Here is a 17877-nt window from a genome sequence, read left to right as displayed (position 1 = left end):
GAATTATAGAAATGCATATTTAAAAAATAAATAAAGAAAATGAAGGAAATAAAAGTTTAAAGATTTAATTTTTTAATAATGAACTTTTTAATTCAAGCACTCTTTTAATTAATTAATATATAAAAGAGAGTTTAGTATCATAATTTTAGGTTTTTTGAAACATTATTGATTTGTGAATCAGGAATTTAAGTTTGTTAAATTATTTTTAAAATTTTAATTTATAAATTTATTTTTTTAAAAAAAATAAAATACCGCACTTGGTCCGAAATTTTTTTTTTCTTAAATAATTATTTAGGCCCTTATAGGGAGAATCGAGTTGACGCACATAAGATTCAATCGGCCGATCTGAGCCTTTTTTACTCACCCTATACAAAAATATAATATAATCGAATATAATATGATACGCGTGCTCAAGGTTTCGGAATTTAAATGGAGTCAATCTCAAATGATAAAGTTGGAGCTAGCGAGCAAAACATAACTCCAAAGATTATAACTTTGTATGATCTTAGTGCTTGCCAAATAGTTTAATTATTTACTTACGCACCCCAATCTTTTGCAATTTAAGAGGGAAAAAAATTGATAAATTAACTCGTAATTTCCTGTCATCGGACGGTTCTGCTTAATCCACCCACATCAAACGGGTGAATCCACCCCCGATCACCCCCAAGAGGGGAACACAAATTAATCAAAAGAAGCAACCCCTCACGTGCCTAGTTTCTGTCACGTGATCATCTCTGACATAAGACATAACACGTGATTGATTTTTCCCTCACACGTGTGAACTCTGAACTCTGAAATTGAAACTGTAACCGAAGCTAGTTAGTACTCAGTAGTTGGTTGTTATAAGGCAAGTCAAAATTGCATTGAAACTGGTAGCTGCAGTTTGTAAACATTCACAGCGACAACTGTCCTGTGCTTGAAGCCAAGATATTTAAACTTCCAATGGTTAGAGCAAAAATTGTCAGTCAAGAACCCACATTGCTCTCACTCTCTTCTTCAACTTTTTTTTACAACAAATTCTTTTTTTGTTGCTAAAAAGAGTGTAAATATGAGAGTTCAACAAGGGGTCTCTTTCAGTCTCATTCTTCAGCTTATTTCATTACTATTTTTCCTCTGTAAGTAATCATAATTTTATCTCAATATGTCAACTTCTGTATCATGTATGTTAAGTAATTCATTTTATATTTACTACAAGTTTTCACCTGTTTGAAGAAGAAAAATTAATTAAAAAAAAAATACTCAGTCCGTTCAACATGAAATTTTATGAAATCTCCGGGTTTTGTTTGGTGCATTGCTACATTGTAAGTATTGCGTGTCAAATTTTGGAGCTGGGTAGTTCTACACTGTTATATTAATAACAACATGTGCTGTACGTTGCCTGTGTAAACTGGGTTTGATTGTTTGAATATTTCGAAGAAACAACGCTTTAGATTTTTTGATTGGCAATTAGTTAGGATTTTCTTGAACTTGAAGGCATTAAACAGAAATGTATTCCTGCAGTTATAGTTCAAGAATTCATGTTGAGTGAAATTAGCTATGAAAAATTTGCTGTATCCATCATGTAGCTTCAGACAGTACAAATTAGGGAAACCCTAGTGCAAAGGCGAATTGTCATTCTTAGGCGTTCACCTTCTTTCTTGATTGATGAGGGAAAGCCTGTAATTTTAATTATACTTGAACAACTGTAACAAGATATAAAGTTGTGTCTGCTTATTTCTCAATGCATTACATTGTTCTGTATGCAGGTCCTTATGGATCTCAATGCATCCCACATAATGATGTAAAAGTTTTCATATTCGAGAAAATAAATAATAATACAATGGCTCCTAAAATTTCCCCAAGTGCAGAACCTCAACCCTTTCTACCTCTTTTAGCTCCTTCTCCATCGACACCAATTTCAAACAGCAGTCTTCCAAAATTATCAGGTATAATGTACTTGCCCTTCTTTCATGATGCTTGTCATTGCAGTTTGATCGGTCAATTAAAGACTGGGTAGACTATGCAGCGATTTTGGAGACATCCTACTAAATTGATGATTTTGAGAGAGCGCTAACCCAGACTTGTCTGAGTTGGAACATACTGAACCTTTTCAAAGTATCCAACAGAGCCTTTAGGGTGCATATTGACACACCCTAAAGTTTAACATTCCATTTGAGACAATGGTGCCGTTGCATGACATCTAAAACCTAAAAGTAATTCTGTAGAGTTGATTTGAATAACATCATGAGCACCTGAAGCTCTATATAGTATCAGCTTTGGCAGTGCTCCCTTTCCATTGCATTTAGATTATAAGAAATTATTGTATGCAGTAGACACAGTAGAGATAGCTTTGATATATGAACCAAAATGGTATTAACTTCAAACCAGTTCTAATGTACAAAAGCTACTCCCCAAGCACACTCTGCTCCCAGAAAAATCCGATTTCATTTAAAATGCTTTAGCTTTGCTTTCTTGTAATTGGCTGTTGACTGCTCCCCTGTACTGATAAATGGTCCAAGAGGGACTTATTTTGTTATATCTTTCAGGTTTATGTACATTAAATTTTTCTGCTGCTGAAAGTTTTGTGAGCACAACAGCAACTGACTGCTGGGCTTCTTTTGCACCATATTTAGCCAATGTAGTATGTTGTCCTCAATTTGATGCCACCATGGTGATTCTTATGGGGCAGTATAGTAAATATTCTGGAATGCTTAGTTTGAACACAACAAATGCTCAACACTGCCTCTCAGATTTTGAGAAGATTTTAGAAACTCAAGGCGCAAATCGGAATCTTAAAAAGATATGTTCGATTCATCCAGCAAACCTTACTGAAGCTTCTTGCCCGGTTGTGGATGCTAACAAGTTTGAGAGCATAGTTGATTCTTCAAAAATTTTGACTGCTTGTGGAAAAGTTGATCCAGTCAAGGAGTGTTGTCAACAAGTTTGCCAAAATGCTATTCTAGATGCTGCTAGAAAAATTGCCATGGACGGTATGGTAAGTATGCCTGAGAACTCAACCAGGATTGATGATTGTAAGAGTATTGTCTTCCGGTGGCTGGCCAGTAAACTAGATCCTTCTTCAGCAAACGGTGTTCTCAGAGCACTTTCCAATTGCAAAGTAAATAAAGGTGACCTTGGAAAAATAACTATCTGTGTTTCTCTGAAAATTCAACATGATACGCAGAGAAGGAATGCATTTTGATTGTTGTGTTCACAATGTTCCATGATGCATGTTGTTTTGAATTAATTTTTTAGCATTACTGTATACCTGAGTTGAGACATTGGTGCTTAATGAAGTTCTTCTCTTTCCATTGTTTCGATCTGTTTCAGTCTGTCCCTTGGTTTTTCCAGACATGGCAAATGTTACCAAAGAATGTGGATATACAATTAGCAATAAAACAGCTTGTTGTAAAGCCATGGAGAGTTATGTGTCCCACCTACAAGAGCAAAGCTTCATCACCAACTTGCAAGCATTGAATTGTGCTGCTTCACTTGGGATGAAGTTGCAGAAAGCTAATGTCTCCCAAAACGTTTATGATCTTTGTCATATTAATCTGAAGGACTTCTCTCTTCAAGGTCAGTATTTCTGTATGCCCTCTGAATCAGCAATGCTTAATCCTATTTCATTTTTATTAAAATAATTGGTACTGATCACGGCTCTTTTTGATTTGTAACTTGTGATGGTGGGACTTGCCAGTTGGATTACAAGGTAATTCTCATCTAAATGGACTCACCCTTTTGATCAACTCTCCCTTTCATTTTTAAGTGGTCATCCTTAATCCTTTCATGCCAAGTCTTCTAATTATCAACTTTTTTTTTTATTTTTCTAATTGTCAACTTTCTATTTAACTTGTTATATTTCTTCATTTCCCTCAAGAAATGATTTCGCGGTTTCTAATTTCCTTTTGACTTTTGTACTAAATTCACTTACCTTCTGATATCCTAAAACATGAATCTTGTGGTTGCTCTGATAACCTTTAGCTCTTTACTGATCATGTATAATCTAAAATATCGAAGCTGCAGAAGTCATCTTAGCTAATTAATTACAACCTGCTACCGCAGCCGTGGTTGCTTGTAATTAGTTTTGCTTGTAAAAACTTTTATAAATCTTATTTCTTTCAAGTATTTCAGAAATCTCACATGCTGTGTAAACCATTGCACTGTTGCATAAATTTAACCAGTGGCAGTGATAGACCTTTTGAAAAGTCAATACTAATTACACATTCTATATCTATGCACTAGACTTCACTTACTGATGTAATATCATGCATTAGGAAATTTTTGTTTTTTTACATTTCATCTGGCCTTCTTTCATTGGGTTTAATCTGATTTTCGAACGTTGCCCCCAAGGGGGCAGCCTAGTTGGTTGAGGAATTGGGATTTGGTGCTTGGCTGTATTGATGTCTTAGTTCGATCCTTCTGGTGGCTTAAAAGCTTCACCCTTTGTTGTCTCATGGGTCATGGGGTTGGGATGCCCAACTGACCTCTCAATTTAGAGCCTACCCGGGGCGGATCCATGGTCCAAGTCAGTGTGGGAGTTTGTTTTTTTCTAAAAAAAAGAAATCTAATTTTTGAATGTCTTTACACTAGAATCTGGTTGCCTTTTGCCGAGCCTGCCTTTGGATGTGAACTATGATAAAACTTCAGGAATTGGCTTCATCTGTGATCTTAATGACAACATTGAAGCCCCTTGGCCCTCTGCTTCTTTCGTACCAGCTGGATCCTGCAATGAAAGTATGATGAAAACTTTAAATACCATTTATCAAATGCATACAGTCTGAATGAGTTATTTTTTCTTCATATTTTGAATTTTTATTTCATTCATTTTCCTTTTTTAAAAAAAAATTTCCCTTCTTTACATATACCTTTATGCTAACTACTTGACATATTTGTTGGATTGCAGCTTCCAAACTTCCAGCGCGTCCAACAGCTAAGCCATCACAAGCCACTGCAGGTAAGACAACTTTATGAAGATCTCTAGTATGGGTTAATATGAACATTTCACTTGACACCAACACTCAAGCTGGGAAACCATTTATTGACTTTCTTAGCTGTTGCGAGAGACTTTTTGGTGGACAGAGATTGAATTGGCAATATACATTGCAAATGTCATCAGAAAACATACATATGCTTGTTCATTTTGTATTGTCACTTAGAAAATTAATAACTTCAATTTCGTCAATTTTGAGAGCGAAAAAGTGACTTGACTCGAGCATATTTATTACATTTTGCCTATATTGATGATTGATCTATATAATCCTTGCCGCCTACTCTCTTCAGACCTTAACATTTGGTGCATTAATTGCAGGCTTCCAAGTGAAGGAATTGATTGTCCCTTTGCTGCTTAGCTCCTCATTGGTACTCACTGCACTTATTTGAACCAGTACTGATTACCTGGTATGCGTAAATTCTTCAAGCCTAAACAGAAATAGTTCCTCCATCTAGATAGTTTTAGCAATCCTCTCAATTGCTTGTTGAGTTTGGTACTTTAATTATTTTGTTTCAAAGCTAGCTACACTTTTTTATTCTTTGGGTAGCATTGTTCAGTGATTGCACTGCAATTAAATGTAATAAATTTCGCATTAAAGGAATCAAACATCATAGAAATGTCTTGTTGCTAGTGTTTAGCTTGTCCACTATCCTAATCCCTAACTGCTACTTGTTTTCCAAAATTAATGCCATGAATGTGTTCGAGAAGATAAGCCAAAACGAGCCAGAGTTGATTAGACGTGGCATTCGAGTTTGGATGGATGCCATTGCTTTCCGTCTAAATAGAGTAATTTACAATAAACTCCTCCTGCTCCTTAGGCCATCTCCAATGTGACATTAAAACTAACACCAAACCACCTTTTACACAATTTTGGTATAAAATGCTTCCCCAATGTAACACTAAAATAGTGTTATGAATAATATTGCACCAAATATAGTGTAATACTATTCATTTGGTGCTAGGAAAAAAAAATCTCAAATATCTTTATTATTTTTTCTTATTTACATATATGTCATATTTTATGTCATATTTTATATAATATTTTATGTTATTATTATTATTTTTGTTATTATTTTTATTTCATTTTTTAATTTTTGAATATTATACTAATATTTTAAATAAAAAAATTCAACACAAAAATTAATAATAAAAATAAAATGCTAATAACATTAATTACTAGATTACATATTACAAAATTAAAAATACAAAATTAAATTAACACAAATTAAAAAAAACTACTACTACTAGCATAAATTAGAACAATTATTTAATAATCTAGGAGATCATTATTAGATCCTCTAATATCATCAAAATATTGGTCAATATTATTGGAAGTATTTTGAGATGCTTGGCCTTACTAAAATCTTCTTTGCAAAATCTTAATTTGTTCATTTTGAAAATATTGACGTAAGCTCGGATCACTTATCGAATTTAAATCTTTAAGTAAAATTTTATTTTCTTCACGATATGTGACCATCTCCAATTTATTTTTCTCATTTTGTGCTCGTATCATTTGAATTTGATAATTTTGTTGTCTATCTTCATTGCCTTTTTTAAAAATTTCATAAAGTCGTCGATTGTCTTCTTTAATAGTATCAATAACTAGTGAATTTTGACCTTCAACTTTCTTTTTTTCTTTTGCCTTTTTTACTCCGATAGGTTGTTGAGTAGAACAATCGTCAACATGCTCATCATTTATATTTAGTGAAAATGATGATAGATCAGGAGATGCTGATGTTGGAGACTCTGGAGCGGGAGAATCTGATTGTGATGACACAAATTCGCTACTCTGCCTTCGAAAGTATGGTGTTGCAATGCTATGATCATCTCCAAATTTTTCAATATCTTTAAGGATAGGCCATACATAATCAAATTTGAACCCTTTATTGTATTTCTTATCTTGTGCCAGTAACACATTCACTCGATTTAGCTACAAAATAATGTAATTAGAATGTTATATATAAAATAAGTGTAAGATACAAACAATAAAGATGTAATTTAAACTTACAATATCTTGTTCGGAAGCACCGCTTGGATTTTTATTTTTAGTTTGTTGAACGCATCCCCTCAGTTTGTCAATTGCAGGTAGAATACTTTGCATTCGTTTTGCAAAGATCTTCTTGGTCGAACTTGAGTGGTGAACTACAGTTTAGAATATTGTATTCAATTTCAACTCGAGACCAAAATGCATCTCAAGATTGATTTATACCAACAACGAGGTTTTGAGAAATATCAAGATATATATGACATAAGAGTATATCTTCTTCATGGGTGTATGAAGTACTTCTTGGAGTTGGAGCCATTTTATAGAATAAATGGTTAAAGAGATATGTTTGAGTGAAGTGAAGTTTACAATGGTATTTATAAATGAAAAAGAAACATATCTAATGGATGAAAATAAGTGAAATCCATCCAACGATTGGCATTGAATATGAGAGAATCCTTATCTTTAAATTTCGAATAATGTGTAGATATGATAAGATTGGGTAAAAGTAAATCTAATGGATGAAAATAAGTGAAATCCATCCAACGGTTGGTATTGAATATGAGAGAATCATTATCTTTAAATTTTGAATTATTTGTAGATATGATAAGATTGGGTAAACGTAAATCTAATGGATGAAAATAAGTAAAATACATTCAATGGTTGGTATTGAATATGAGAGAATTCTTATCTTTAAATTTTGATTTATGTGTAGATATGATAAGATTAAGTAAAAATAAATCTATTATAAAAAGGATATACGTATGTGTACTAAAGCTCATTCAATTTACATATCTTTGAAATGAATTTCAATATTGGAAGTTCATCTCAGCACTTATCATATTCTTCATCTTCTTCAAACTCTGATGGTTAAAATGATGATGATGTAAACTTAATAAATGATATTGAGGCGATCAATGCACATGAAGAAGCGATAATTAGCATGACTGCGAACAACAATATTTACATGGTTCACTATCTCAATCAACTAAACGACAAAGTGATCCATGATGGCTTAGTTATTGGTCATAAAACAATCAACTGCGATCGTGAAATGGCTTATCGTAGTCTGTTCAACGACTACTTCTCAGAGAACCCACATTTTAATGATTCAATGTTTCGCCGTCGATTTAGAATATCTCGAAGTTTATTCAGTCGTATTACTAATGTCGTACAAGGTCATGACAACTACTTTATGCAGTGAAGGGATGGCAGCAGCAGACTTAGGTTATCTGGTCTTCAAAAAATCACTGCTGTATTTTAGATGCTGGCAGATGGCATGCTAGTAGATGCTACTGATGAGTATATTAAAATTGGAGAGTCTACAATAATTGAAAGTTTGAAGAGATTCTGTCGATTGTGGAAGTTGTTGCAGAGCAATATCTTAGATCACCGAACGCTACTGACGTCGCCGGGCTACTCCATGTTGGTAAAGAGCATGGTTTTCCAGGAATGTTAGGCAGCTTAGATTGCATGCACTGGAAGTGGAAAAATTATCCAACAGCTTGGGCCGGACAATATCTTAGTCGTAGTGGAACCCCAACTATTATTCTGGAGGCTATAGCTGATTATGATCTTCGGATATGACATGCACATTTTGGTTTGCCTGGTTCAAATAATGACATTAATGTGTTGGAGGCATCTCATCTTTTTGCCAACCTCGCTTTAGGTATTGCTCCTCCTGCTCATTATGTATTAAAGGGAACGAATATAATATGGGTTATTATTTAGCTGATGGTATCTACCCAAAATGGTCTACTCTTGTATAAACTATCCATAATCCACATGGTCTTAAAAAGAAATTATTTGCCATGAAACAAGAAGCATGTCGGAAAGATGTAGAACGTGCATTGGAGTCCTTCAATCACATTTTGCAATTGTTGCTGGACCATCACGTTTTTGGAACAAATATGTGTTACATGATATAATGACTGTTTGCATTATTATGCACAGTATGATAATCAAAGATGAACGTGATGTTAATGCAACAATTAATGATTGGATGCAAGCGTTAATACCAACCATTGATATGAGGGTAGATGAGAATACTAGATTTCAAGAATTTCTTACTCGACACAAACAAATCAAGGATAAAGAGGCTCACATTGCACTATGAAATGCACTAATTGATAATTTATGAGATGAATTTAGTAATTCGAATAACTAGAGTATTATTATTGTTATTGTATTTTTCTATATTAATGTAATGTTTAATTTTCATAATGTACTAATTTAGTTAATTAAATCCAAATTTAATAATTTTCTATATTTTTTTTGTTAATCGATATAAAATTACTTATTACTTAATTATCTATATTAATAGTAATATTTATTGTGTTAATTGAATTAATTCTTGAGAATTAAAAGAATAAAAAGAAGAATATTTTTTTGGGTGTAAAATTTAGTGTAAATAAATTAGAGATAAAATAATTATTTAGTGTGAAAAAAATATATTTTTTGTGTTGGTGTTACATCAAAATAGTGTTAAGCATTAGAGATGCCCTTATTCCTTCTACGAGTCTTCTTTCAATGTCATTTGTTCAGGACCTGTGGTGTCACCAACTTTTGCAGAGTTTTTGATGAACTGAAGAATTGTCTCTAGGCTCTAGCTTCCTTTTGTCTTTTTTTCCTTGAACTTCGCTGCAGAGTGAGAGTCTACCACAAAGTTCCACGAGAATTGGAATTGAAAGGTTTAATTGATTGGTTATGAAAATTACTAATTTATTTTATTTTGGAAAAAAAACTTCACTACTTCTGTTAAATAATTTTTTCTTTCTTTTTCTTTTTAGAGATATATACACAAAAAGTATCACAAAAAATAATAAACCATCATCGGAAGGCAAAATAAATAAATAAATAAATAACTGCACCATAAAAAAAAAGTTTACTGTAAAATAAGTTTTTTTTTTCTTTTGTAACTTTGGACTAAATTTTGTCCAACTTTCCATGCATATAGCCTCATTCTCACTCTCTCTTTTTTTTTTTAATAAGAGTCATTTAAGGATACAATATTAAGGGTCAATTTAGAAATGTTGTAACTTATAAAATAATTGATGTTAGTTACGCTGTAGAAATAATCAGTTGTGAAAAAAATCAGTTAAGTGTTGGGTAAATTTTATTTTCAGAAGTACTGTAAGCTTTGAAAACAGTTATGAATGTTTGGTAAATTTTATTGTTAAACTGCTGAGAGAAAATAAATAATTAAAATGTATATAATGTAGGATAAAATTTAGTTATGCATATAAAAACATGTACATATAATATTTTTAACTGTATATTATAATAATTTTTACTAAAAATAAAATTTATAATATATTGATTTTATTTTTTATCTTAAAATAATTAATAATTAAATTTATAATATAGTGAAACAAATTTAATAATAATCGACCAACAAATTGATATTAATAAATTTATATTGATGAATTTTAATAAAAATTTATTAAAATATTGATTTTGTTTCCAATTTGAATAAGGATAATTTTGTATTTAGGTAATAATTTTAAGGATATTTATAGAATTGTATTAAAGGATAAAATTGATTCTCAAAATTAGAATTTAAAAGTTACTCATTCCCTACTTTTCAAAATCAACTGTAGGAGAGGTTGATTTTGACAAAATTAATTTTGATTTTTTTATACCAAATACTAAAATTAACTTTTAGATTTTCAAAATCACTTTTAAACCTCCCAAAAATAATTTCAAACGGTCCCTAAATCAAACTTGAGTTTCAATTAATATAGTATTTATCTACCGAATGGTAACAGTTATAAAATATATTCTTTAAATAATAAATGAATGACACATAACAATTGATAGTCAAATTAAAATCCTGGGATCTCAACTATTATTGTTGTGAATATTCATAAAAATAATTACTCCACAAATCACATGGCAATAATATAATAAAACTTTATTTATTTATTTATTCTATTTGCATGTGTTTGTTAAATCACAGAGAAACAATTACGTGACAAATCACATGGCAATACTTTATTTATTTATTCATTGCATTATTTGCATATTATAAAGTACATTCATGGTTATTTCCAACGTTATATTCTTATCTTTTACTAATAAATACTTTTAATTAAGTTAAATTTATATAAGGTTGAAGAGTAATGTTTCACAAGGACCCATATTTTATTAAAGTAAGAATTCTTTTAAAAAATAATAAAAATATATATTTTAATATAATAAAAAATAAAATATATTACATTACAATGTGTGTTTTTCTTATTTTTTAATTTATTTCAGTATCTCTGATTAATTGATGACTTCAGCTCAAAATTATCATATATCTTGAGGAGGTGTAAATGAATTTGGATTGAGGCTTGAATTATTATTTTTTTTTTCACTCGCAATAATTAGCTGTCTTAATCAAAGATTTCTCCACCAAGTGATCGCAGAGATCCATTAGAACTCGCAACGTCGGTCTAAGAACGTGTAAGAAGGCAAATTGGATTCGGCTTTTAGTTCATTACTATGAAATTATGGGCTACGTACATGAAATATAGCAACCTTCACGTGATTAGGCAGCTACGTATTAAAATCGCATACTATAATTAAACTAAAATTATAGGCACTTCAAAGTGTATAACAGGTTGACTTAGAAAAGTCATAAGACCTAAACAAATTATTATTGGTGTGTTTATTTCTTAAATTAGGGAATCAGCATAACTTTCATTTTTGATAGACAGTATTTATTTGTTAAAAATATAAAGAAATGAGAATAGATTTTGTATTGGGGCATTGGGCTCAAAATTTGAAAATAAAGAATGAGAATTCAATTCCCATAAAAGAGGTGAGAGCAAAAATAAAATAATGAGAATGAGTGAATTTACATTTTTACTCTTAAACAAAATAAAAAAATTTCATTTTTACTCTATTTAAGTATTAGATAATAGTAATGGCGGTAATATGTATAGTAAAAATATTTACTCTATTTTTATTAATGACAAATGCATAATTATAATTAAGGGCATTTTAATAATTTAAAGTAATTCATTATAATTTAAAAAAAAACACGAATACAATTCATTCTTATTTTAATTCCAATTCTTGCAGCTGCAATAACTCATTTTAATTTTAGTTCATATGGATTCATCTTCATTCTGATTTCGGAGAAGTAAATGCACTGGTTGGAACGTTCAATTATTGCATGAATTAATTAATTAATGCACCCTGTATTTAAACGGAAGGAGATTCCTGATCTGTCGCAATATTAATTAGATTGCAAATTTTCAGTGCATCGCTAAGACACTAACCGTGATTCCATTTTCCACGTGTTAGTACTTGAACATGTAATTTACGGAGATTCCCCATGGTTTTAAACTTATAAAAAAAAGATATTTATTTGCGTCTGTGTTCTTCCTGGCTCGACATCATATTCACATGTGTAACAATCATCACCAGAAATAAGAAGCCAACAGCAAGACTGCTTTTAATAATGTAACATAATTTTATTTTGCACAAGTCTTTCAGTTTATTATTGCATATAATTTTCGTATTATTCTTGTTGTCTTATGATATTAGAATAATAGAGTATAATCAATTGGCAGCCGCCAATAAGAGAATAAAATTACATTTGAGTCTTTGACCACTAAATACACTGATACCGCCTTACATTTTCACAATCAAAAAAAGCTTGCAGGCTGAGAGCCACCATCCATTCCTTTCTTCTTATCAGAACCTGTAAATTAAGTCCGACCAGAACTGTTGATAAGGGCCGCCTGCAAAAAATTGCAAAAACATAATATCCTCAGCAACAAATTGAAAACCCTAATGGAATCATCACAAAACGATGGTGATCATATTCATCATATTCATCAACCCCTGCTTCAATCACACCCTCCTGCTCCTCCTGCAGTTCTATCCCCACGGCCGTCGGAGCACAAACATGGATCAAACGGAGAGCTTGAAGCCGTTTTATCCGACACTGAGCTCTCACTCTGGCAACGTCTCCGGCGGGCTACTTGGATTGAATCAAAGCTACTCTTTCACCTAGCAGCTCCAGCCGTTATAGTTTACATGATTAACTACCTCATGTCTATGTCCACCCAAATCTTCTCCGGCCACCTCGGCAACCTTGAGCTCGCCGCCGCCTCCCTCGGCAACACCGGCATCCAAGTCTTCGCCTACGGCCTCATGGTACGTAAGTACATACGCACACGCACACAGGGTACTTTAATATTCTTATAATTAAATTCTTTTGTTAACAGTTGGGAATGGGAAGTGCCGTGGAGACATTATGTGGGCAAGCATACGGTGCAAACAAATATGAAATGCTAGGGATATATTTGCAAAGATCAGCGGTTCTGCTGACGCTCACGGGGATTTTAATGACAGTTCTATACGTCTTTTCGAGACCAATTTTGATTTTTCTAGGGGAGTCGCCAGATATTGCCTCATCAGCGGCAGTTTTTGTCTACGGCCTGATACCCCAAATCTTTGCATACGCCTTGAACTTCCCAATCCAAAAATTTTTGCAAGCACAAAGCATAGTGGCTCCAAGTGCATACATTTCAACGGCCACGTTAGTGGTGCATCTGCTGCTAAGTTGGGTTGCAGTCTACGAAATCGGGCTTGGCTTGATTGGCGCCTCACTGATCTTGAGCTTATCCTGGTGGATTGTTGTGATTGCTCAGTTTGTTTATATTGTTAAAAGTGATAGGTGTAAGCACACGTGGCGTGGGTTTACTGTTCAGGCCTTCTCTGGTCTCCCTTCCTTCTTCAAACTATCGGCTGCCTCCGCTGTGATGCTGTGCTTGGAGACGTGGTACTTTCAGATTCTTGTTCTATTGGCTGGTTTGTTACCAAATCCGGAGTTGGCTTTGGACTCTCTTTCCATTTGGTAAGCAGAAAACTATTTTCCTTCCCTTTTTGGTCACGCCCTTTTCTGATAATTGCATCTAAGCTCTCCCCCCTTAACTTTCAGTAAATTAGTTTCACAAATCACTCATGATTTCATTTGGTTGCCAAAGCCATCATTTGCTACATTTGATTGTTCAAATGGGTAATTTTCCCATTAGTAACTAGGATAGACATAAAACATGACTTGACCCATATGTATTGTTAATTTTTTTTTTTGAAATTGTTAAATGTTATTTTTTTTTAACACAACAAAATTTACCTTCTTGATTAATCTCATGAGTAAAAGTCTTAAATATGCTTACTACCTTCATTAAAATTACTTTTTTTGCACTCAAAATTTAATGTCCAATACTAAAAGAAGTGAAGACATAATATGTGTGTACCTTTGAAATTACGAGGAATTCATAATGCATACAAGCTGTAGGGACGAAAGGCAAAATGAAGTTGTTTCCAACTTGAAACGAAAGTGATTGAAAGAAAAGCCCTTTTCAAGTTTTTTATTTTTTATGAAGTAGTGACTGCATGGGCCGCGGCCCACGGATTTGCATGGGTCATTTCTCCACTACATAGTATTTTCTGACAATAACGAAAGAAACATTTGAGTAGGACAAATTCGTCATCGGCTGTCTAATGTCATCTGGTAGAAATTTTTGTTTTCTTATTGTACGCAACTTTAGAATGCATCACATCATAAGTGAATTCGGGCCACACGTCTCGATTATTGTCTGTATAAATTCAAGTTGAGTGGATTGAATTATTAATGAATAGAGAAGTGAAAAGACCAGATGGTGAAATCTGAATCTTGGTCCATCGCGACAGTGGCTCAAGATGTTCGTTGGATTGCGTAAGCTCTTACCGCATCCCCCATTTACGTGGGATTATGCCATATTTTGCTTCGCTTTCACACAAACGCCTATTAAATTTAATTAATTACTTAAAAGACAATATATTATTATATTATTATTAAGTGGAGTTATGAATGTTGCTTTTAGCAAGTCATGATCAACTAATCAATTATTTGTGTTTAATTCGTTTTGCAGCATGACGATATCCGGATGGGTGTTTATGATATCGGTCGGGTTTAATGCAGCTGCTAGGTCATTAATTTTATTACTTAATATTTATCGAGTTACACTATTACATGTCTTTCCGATGTTTTGATTGAAATGATGCAAAAATTTCACAAGCAGTGTTAGAGTCAGCAATGAGCTAGGAGCGGCGAATCCAAAATCGGCGTCGTTTTCAGTGGTAATGGTGACGTTAGTTTCCTTCGTGATCTCCGTGATGGCGGCGATAATCATTCTAGCCCTACGTGATGTCATCAGCTACGCCTTCACTGGAGGCGAAGCGGTTGCCGCAGCCGTCTCCGACCTCTGTCCGCTTCTTGCTTTGACCCTGATTCTTAACGGCATCCAGCCTGTCTTGTCCGGTAACATTCTACGAATTAAACACTAACTAATTTAATTAATTAGTTGAATGTAGCTTATGTCTATTAAAAAATTGATTATGCGGTGGATCAATTATCAATTAATTAGGTGTGGCTGTTGGGTGCGGATGGCAAACATTTGTGGCGTATGTGAACGTGGGATGCTATTACGTCGTTGGGGTTCCAGTAGGTTCACTTCTCGGTTTCTACTTCAATCTTGGTGCTAAGGTAACACAAATTTTGCTGCCCAATTAATAATAATCACTTTTTAATCATGTTTTTATGCGGTTAATTTTACATACGTAAGTATCTTATGAGATTAATTAATGTTATTTTATACATTGTGTGCATGTTTTAATTTGTAGGGAATATGGTCTGGGATGATTGGCGGCACGGTGATGCAAACTTTAATTCTGATATGGGTGACATTTCGAACAGACTGGAATAAAGAGGTAGAATTTTTTTTTTTTTAAATATACATTATATTAATTACTTTTTTATTGTTATTATTATTATTATTTAGCTTATGAATTATGAAAATTTTATTTTAAATTGCAGGTACAAGAAGCCCTGAAGAGATTGGATAGGTGGGAGGACAAGAAAAAGCCTCTTCTAGAATGAGGAAATTAGAGGCAAGGATTTACAAATAGGTCGATGAACTTGGTTCGAAACTCGCAAAATAAAAAGTGCAAGCGACCTTAATTTCTGATCTTGCTCGATTGGAGACAAAAATTCCTCATGTCATATGGCCTACTCAGTCCATGGCCGAGAATGTAAAGGCTGCCTGCCTGTATGGCAAATAAAATCTTCTATTTTTTTGGGTCTTCCAAATTAATGAAAATCCATTAGATATGTAACTCATATTTTGTGGACAGAAAAATTATATTCCTAAGTTTTTATGCGAACCATGAAATTGGAACTTACATGAAAATGGTACCTATACAAATATATTATTGGTTTCGAACGATAGAGTAGTTATTATATAATATATATTTGAGGAGTGAGTAAAATTATAAAAGATTAAAATCAGAATCAAAGCCAAACCGTAACAATGAATCCCTTTTTTTTTTTTTTTTTTTTTTCAAAATTCAACCTAAGTGTAATTTTTAATCCCCTCCTCGTTCATGTAACTGGAATTCAGACTCCAAGCCTATTTTTAAATAAATAAAAAAATTATCATCTTAATTAAATGACACTCACGTAATAATGAATCACATTTAATTGAAAAAAAATAAAACAGCACAACAGTTTCCCCATTCTAGGAATAATATGTCTAGTTTCCTTTCTCTATATTTAAGTAAAAAAAAAAATCAAGTCTCTAAAGTTACTCCCAAACAGCACAACAGTTATAAGTTATAATAGTTATGTTACGACTCCCACCTTATTTGATACTCGCTTTCTCTTTTACTTTGTGTGTTCAAATTCTTAGCTCAAACCCATTTCTTGAAAGCTATATCCTTTTATATCATCAATATAAATCACAACATGATCAACTCTTAGCCTTCCAAGAATTCTACAGAATATTGAGATGCCTAAAGAAGATGCAGTAATTAAAATGTCTTTTTTATGTATTAATAAAATATTACCATGTATAACGAATGAGGAGTGTTTGGGAAGGAAATATGAGGCCAATGATGAAGCGCCACATGTCGATATTGAAGAGATTAATTTACCTCGGGTATCTTGGGTATCTCGGGTACCCTAAGCACTCCGGGGGTACCTCGGGTACACCATGAAAGGATACAAAAGTCTTCGTAAATATGTGAAGGGATATGTGGGCCCCGAATCTCAAAAAGATCGGTTTGATACGTGTTAAAAAATAAGGAAATATCGTGCCGCAAAAGAGAAGACAGCCGCCTGTCACGCCAGCGAATCCGCCAAAAGTGTGATATTGTGACAGTTGGGACCACCAGCTTTTCCTGCTACGCCTGCAAAATTACAACGGAATTGCAGAGGTACGCGGGACCACTCCACTACGCCCAGCACGTGAATACGGCACAAACTTGCTCTCCACTCATATTTTTGAAACGTCTAAGCCTCCATACGCATGAAAATAAGAATATTCCTGACATGACAGTAGGGAACGCCACTAAAATAGCGCCAGGTGGCACGGCGACTGGGGTACACCATATAAATACTCAGGTTTGATTATTATCAAGGGAGGTGAACACACTCACCACAAAAAACTAGGGATTCTTCAACCTCAAAAATCTCAATTACTGAGAGCTTGCAAGCTCTCTAACCTGAGATAACCCAACTCTGACTTGAGCGTCGGAGTGTGGTCGCCGGCCACCCCCGGCTCCACCTCTGACCTCTTTTTTGGTTGTTTCGCAGGTTCAAGGCTAGTTTCACCAGCCCTCCGCACCTGAAGTCAGACCCCCTCCATAACCACCGTCATCTCAATCCTCCTCCACTCCACAAAAAGCCCAAACAGCCTGCACGTGCCGAACAAGCGAGGTACCCCGCTCCTCGACAAAAATATAAATTTATTGCTCTTGGGTTGGTTTTGTGGTTTTTTATTCATTAACCCAAAATCAGCCGCAAACATTTGGCGCCGTCTGTGGGGAAGCGGGCAAAAAGCCTCCACACGGTGCTAAGCTTGTCGGTACGTGTGCTTGCACAACC

At 33.6% G+C, this 17877-nt stretch overlaps 2 protein-coding genes across 3 annotated transcripts; both read left to right on the top strand.

Annotated features, from left to right (window-relative positions):
• Nucleotides 1-783: 783 nt before the first annotated feature.
• LOC102613912 (uncharacterized GPI-anchored protein At1g61900-like) lies at nt 784-7017 on the top strand. 2 transcript variants are annotated; one of them, XM_015527503.3, is made up of 9 exons: nt 784-1115; nt 1746-1925; nt 2526-3107; nt 3310-3555; nt 3677-3688; nt 4570-4713; nt 4883-4933; nt 5288-5376; nt 6629-7017. In XM_015527503.3, the coding sequence occupies exons 1-8, from the start codon at nt 1049-1051 to the stop codon at nt 5356-5358; spliced, it is 1353 nt and encodes a 450-aa protein (XP_015382989.1). In that variant the 5' UTR covers nt 784-1048; the 3' UTR covers nt 5359-5376; nt 6629-7017. The 2 variants fall into 2 exon arrangements, with proteins under 2 accessions (XP_015382989.1, XP_024950408.1); XM_025094640.2 differs by lacking the exons at nt 1746-1925; nt 6629-7017 and having other exon boundaries at nt 5288-5828.
• A 5445-nt stretch (nt 7018-12462) lies between these two features.
• LOC102610535 (protein DETOXIFICATION 40) lies at nt 12463-16109 on the top strand. Its single transcript, XM_006469625.4, has 7 exons — nt 12463-13103; nt 13175-13806; nt 14867-14923; nt 15017-15255; nt 15362-15480; nt 15618-15704; nt 15811-16109. The coding sequence occupies exons 1-7, from the start codon at nt 12738-12740 to the stop codon at nt 15871-15873; spliced, it is 1563 nt and encodes a 520-aa protein (XP_006469688.1). The 5' UTR covers nt 12463-12737; the 3' UTR covers nt 15874-16109.
• Nucleotides 16110-17877: the final 1768 nt, after the last annotated feature.

The sequence above is a fragment of the Citrus sinensis genome, chromosome 2, assembly GCF_022201045.2.
Source record: "Citrus sinensis cultivar Valencia sweet orange chromosome 2, DVS_A1.0, whole genome shotgun sequence".
Classification (NCBI taxonomy): domain Eukaryota; kingdom Viridiplantae; phylum Streptophyta; class Magnoliopsida; order Sapindales; family Rutaceae; genus Citrus; species Citrus sinensis.
This window is presented reverse-complemented; position numbering and strand designations above follow the sequence as displayed.

Coding starts and splice junctions, on each gene's coding strand:
- LOC102610535 (XM_006469625.4), top strand. CDS start 12,738: ATGGAATCATCACAAAACGATGGTGATCATATTCATCATATTCATCAA. Junction 13,807..14,866: donor TTGGACTCTCTTTCCATTTG/GTAAGCAGAAAA, acceptor TTCGTTTTGCAG/CATGACGATATCCGGATGGG. Junction 14,924..15,016: donor GGGTTTAATGCAGCTGCTAG/GTCATTAATTTT, acceptor TTTCACAAGCAG/TGTTAGAGTCAGCAATGAGC.
- LOC102613912 (XM_015527503.3), top strand. CDS start 1,049: ATGAGAGTTCAACAAGGGGTCTCTTTCAGTCTCATTCTTCAGCTTATT. Junction 1,116..1,745: donor TTCATTACTATTTTTCCTCT/GTAAGTAATCAT, acceptor TTCTGTATGCAG/GTCCTTATGGATCTCAATGC. Junction 4,714..4,882: donor AGCTGGATCCTGCAATGAAA/GTATGATGAAAA, acceptor GTTGGATTGCAG/CTTCCAAACTTCCAGCGCGT.